General features: G+C 39.9%; 1 protein-coding gene across 3 annotated transcripts in view; it reads right to left on the bottom strand.

Moving 5' to 3' along the window:
* Positions 1–129: 129 nt before the first annotated feature.
* TBCE (tubulin folding cofactor E) overlaps positions 130–4,690 on the bottom strand; it is a 29,221-nt gene continuing 24,660 nt past the window's right edge. For all 3 annotated transcript variants that reach the window (XM_080342615.1, XM_080342614.1, XM_080342613.1), the window contains exons 13-17: positions 4,507–4,660; positions 3,921–3,989; positions 2,765–2,824; positions 1,307–1,398; positions 130–1,057 (exon numbers count right to left, since the gene is read on the bottom strand). In XM_080342615.1, coding sequence (XP_080198741.1) covers positions 965–1,057; positions 1,307–1,398; positions 2,765–2,824; positions 3,921–3,989; positions 4,507–4,660 — 468 coding nt within the window. In that variant the 3' untranslated portion in view covers positions 130–964. The remainder of the gene's footprint in view (positions 1,058–1,306; positions 1,399–2,764; positions 2,825–3,920; positions 3,990–4,506; positions 4,661–4,690) is intronic.

Here is a 4,690-nt window from a genome sequence, read left to right as displayed (position 1 = left end):
CCAACTAGCCTGTCTTTTGTAAATTAAAGTACTACTGATTTAACTCAGTGTAGGGCCGTACCAGGATGCAGTGGGGAGCTGTGCTCAGCACCAGGGCATCTGGTAAGTCTTGCTGCAGCAGGTTCTGTGCTGGCTGAGGGGCCGCCCACATCTGTGCTGGGGCTGGGACAGCCAGGGGTTAGGAGTTAGGGGTTAGGTTTGTTTAATGCCGTTGTCATTTTACATAAAAACAATATCAAAGTTTGCTTATACCAAATCTTGAAGTACTGAAAACTTGGTCTGAGTAGGAAGGATTTCTGATAGCTAAATTAGATATGAATCTGAGGGTACACAAGTGAAAGTAAAAGAAAATTGAGGAACAGCATGCTAAAGAATGTAAAATAAATAGCAATGCCTTGCAGTATGCTGAGAACTGATACTGTGGTATGTTAACACTTCAGGGGAGAAGGTACTGTCAGATTTTGACCTTAAATAGTCTAAGGCTGTGTAGATACTTCTACAATTGCTGCTGTTTTACTTTTTTTTGCTTTAGGGTCTTTGGAAGTAGGTGGAAACAAAAGAGCAAGTAGCCTCTTTCAGCGCAGCACTAACTTTGTCCTATTATAAGCAAAGAGATCACAACTAAATTATGTACCCAGTTCAGTAAAACACATTCTCACCATTGCAATGGGAAGGCAATATAAAATTGTTCCAAAAGTTACTTTGAGTTTTATTTAATTGAAGCATTTAAGCACTATTTGGTACCTCTCAAGTAAGACAGTTCAGCCAAAAGCAGATGCTTTCATGGACACTGATTAAATTCAGGAGCTGAAAGAATTACTGTATAGCCCTCTGGCGCCACATGTGAAGTTGACGGATCCTGTGTGTGTTCAGGCAGGGGCTGCTGTGCTGTCTGTGCGCAGTATGTAACTCTTCTGCAGTTCCAGTGTTGGCTTTTCCTTCAGTCTGTCAAGAGCATCCCTTCTTACCAGCGTACTAACATGCAGTCTCCATTTTCTATTGAGTAAAACTGCAAAGGCTTTAAGTCATTGTCTAGTTCAACTTCTTTTCCTTCCAGCTAGAAGAAGAAAAGAAAAAAAATCTGATCAGACTTAAAACTGAAGTCTGTTCATGTAACCCAAATATAGATCAGGCAGTTGCAGTCAGGGAGAATCTGTCATTACAGAATGAAATTAGGTCCTAAACTACAGCATGAAGACTGCCCTCCTTCAGTGAAAACAGTTTCATTAAGTAGTATTTTAGAACATGCTATTGACCTTTAGCAGCATGCAGTATTTTATTGTTCAGTTACCCATTTTTAACTCACTTTGGAACTTTTGTAGGACAGCTTCAGTTCTGAACCAGGAATTTTAAGTAGGCGATAGAGCAATCCTTTGACCCTCTGAATAGTCATAGACTCTGTCAAGGGGAGAGAAAGAAAAGTCATTAGAAAAATGCTGCTACCACTGAGCTGTAGCCAAGTATTAGTGTTTCAACTATGCTTGCTTATAGCAGCAGTGAAAGGCTGGCTTGCTGCTTCAGGTCTAACACTGCAATAATGTCTTTTGTACCTGAAACCATATCTGCTAATATCAAATTGAAAATGGTTTAATTTCTGGTGGTTAGGACAGGATATGCTACTATGGTTTAAGTGCTTTGATGCCATATACCAAACTAAAGTGTTACAGCTTCATAATTTACTTTTTTGAGTTTGTATTTACTACATGTTAACTAAGTGACCTTTGGGACACACACCAATCAGGTTCTGACTACTTGCATCTGGCGCCTGTTCCTTGACGTTTCCATTACCAGGAACCGGCTTTCCCAGCACAAATAAGTAAATGTCACTGTGGAACTAGTGCCATTCTTAGAAATGGTATTACATTTATTAGTCCCAAATTCCCAGCAGAATAGTCCCAAATTCCTGTAGAGTTGTTTATATTAGTATTACGAAGTCATTCACATGAAGGGATATTTTTTGTAATGGATCCTGGATAAATGTAGTTCTTTCCAGAGGTGATACCTGTGTTTGCAATAGATACACTCAATATTTTCGTTGAACCTTCACTTCTTTTGAAGCTTTATCTAAAGGCACAGCAATAGTGAGTTATTCCTGTAATACCACACATTGTACTTAGACAAATATTTTTCTATCAAACATTTTTGTAAAAGCTGTATCTGATTTTATGCAACTTGTGATAATAAATGTGATTTTTATTTTAGAATAAAGCTTGAGTAAGTCTTTTCTCTCAGACTACATTCTGATGTATCCTTCTAAGACATTGGGTTGATTTAGAATAAAGTCTATTCATTGTAGCCTCACTACAGGCACTAAAACTTGAAAAGACAAATTCGATACAGGTCAGAATTAGATGTTTAACTAAATGTCTTACATATCTAGACCTCAATATCTAGAATTGCAGACTATGTAGTTGGCTCTTCCAACTTTATGTTCTTGTTATTTGGTTAAACACATCCACCAGATTTCACACCAGTTAATGAGCCTTTCCTTGACTCGGACATATTAATCATGGAACCAGCAGCAGATGTCATAAGGCAAGCATCAACTTTCAGTCTTCAAGTTGGACTGAAAGTCAGTATGAAGGTCAGGAAAATAATGAGATTTTTCAAACCATTTCTACCTTTGTCATTTCCTTACATGACAGAGACATGAAGGAAGAATCTTCAGAGGCTGAGAAAGCCAGAGCCAGCGGACATTCTTTAAAACAGTTATTTGAAAAGGAGCTACAAATCAGCTGCTTAAACAAAAGCAAAGACTTCTTACCTGGTAGCTTTTTCTCTACTGGCTTCTGTTCAGGTTTCTCGGGACACTTAATTGTCAAAGCTTAAGGAAGAACAGTGAGGCATTAGTGAAGGAAGGTTAAGCTCTGTTCTGTTAGGAGCAGAGAGTCTTTCTAGTCTGTTTTTATTACAAATTGTTTCCCCTCACTCAGCCTATTCCTCTGAAAAAAATGAGGCTGTAGCCTGTATCTGAGCAGCTAAGGTAGCACTTAGTCATTCTCTGAAGAATTCAAAGTAATTTTATTCAAATAATCAAGTTTTCATTTGTCTTGGGTAAATTAGGGAAAATATTTAAGTGACTCCCTGATACTTAACCAGAAATTATGCATTTTAGGTAAATACTTCTTTTGACAAAAAAAAAGTTATCTTTTTAAAATAACCTGCAATAGAATGGAAACTGCCTACTCAGTTTAGAGCAAGTTTTTGACCTTCAATATGTCGTAAGTACTGCACAAGCACATTTTAAAGAATTTAATAGCCTAATTCTTTTACAGAGATTACAAGACTCATTCTTAAAAAAGGTTTCTGTTATGTCTAGCCAACTAGATTCAGTGTTCTATTTAGTTCTCTATTTAAAATGCATTGAAATGTAATGCCTTAAAATACTATTTTGCCCATGAAGTAAAAAAAAAGAAGGTTCAGTTCTGTCGACTGGGAAACAAAGCAAAGTGAATTTGTAAGTCTAGGACGTAACCTAGTTTAAATATGTAGATGGCCCCAAATAGCAAAACTACCCCTATTTTTGCTTGGCTTTCCTACAGTTAAGAAGCTACTAAAAAAAACCACCAAACAAATCAGAAAACGGTGCAGCTAAAATCTCAAATGTCTTCTGTAGAGAAGCCATTCAGATTGTCAGAATGGAGCATTTGTTACCTCTAGTCTCCATTAAGTCCTAATTCAGAATAGCCTGTGGCTTGGGTTGATGGGGGGCCGGGGTGGAAGGGGAGTGGCAGGAGGAGTTGGGGGAAGTAAACAGAAGCAGGTGTCTGGTCAAACTCAATGATACAGTTTGGAGAAGCAAAATTACAAGCTGCAACTCTGTGACATCCTAAAGGCTTTTCAATCTTTTGTTCTCCATAAACACACCCAGGAAACACTTAAGCTTGTAAAATATTTTCAATGCATTTGTGGCCTCTTACTCAGAAGTTGATTTTTCAGAGTTGAAGGCTGTTGTTTCTTCAGTTCTCCTTCTTCAGGTGCACCATATTCTGTGTGAAGGAAAGTACACATAGACATGAACCCTTCAAAGACTCAATGGCAGCCTCAGTTCCCTCAGGAGCCTGGACACCAAGGAAAGAAAGAGGTGGGCTCCTGCCACGCCAGCTGCTGCAGACATCAGCCTTCATCAGCTGCTGGAGCGTTTTGGAGGGTGCACAGGCTCAGGGGCTGGGGTGGGGCAGGTGACAGGCACAGGGAGGTGCTGCTTACCATGCCAACTTTAAAAAAGCCCCAGGTGGAGACAGCCCCTGTGTGCTGAGCAGTGGAGATACAGGGCAGATGGCCACAGTTCTGCGGCAGCAGCGCCCAGGAGGGTGCCGTACTACACGGCTGCCCCACAGAAGCAAAAGCCATTCACACACGGGCTTGCCAATGTGTGGGCTTTCCAAAGGCAGTAGAAGCACATGGAAAAAGCATCAAGGGCAAGGGAAACTGAAGAGAGACTGAACCAGCACTACCACAATGCCAGAAATGAGGAAATGCTAATTTTACTGTACTTGCACTTACTAAGACAAAGCAACAGGTATCTGGGATGGGCAGCAAGAAATTCTTCACTTGGGTTGTTTTTCTCTGGGTTCCAATGCCCACCAGCTGCTAACCAGTCATTTCCAAATATTTTGCGATAATCAAGCTCTGCGCCTTTTCTTTCAGCAGGAAGGATCTGTACTGACAGGAATGGCACATGATATAA

The sequence above is a fragment of the Nesoenas mayeri genome, assembly GCF_963082525.1.
Source record: "Nesoenas mayeri genome assembly, chromosome: 3".
Lineage (NCBI taxonomy): Eukaryota > Metazoa > Chordata > Aves > Columbiformes > Columbidae > Nesoenas > Nesoenas mayeri.
Note: the sequence above shows the minus strand (reverse complement) of the source record. Positions and strands in the feature narration are given on the sequence as shown.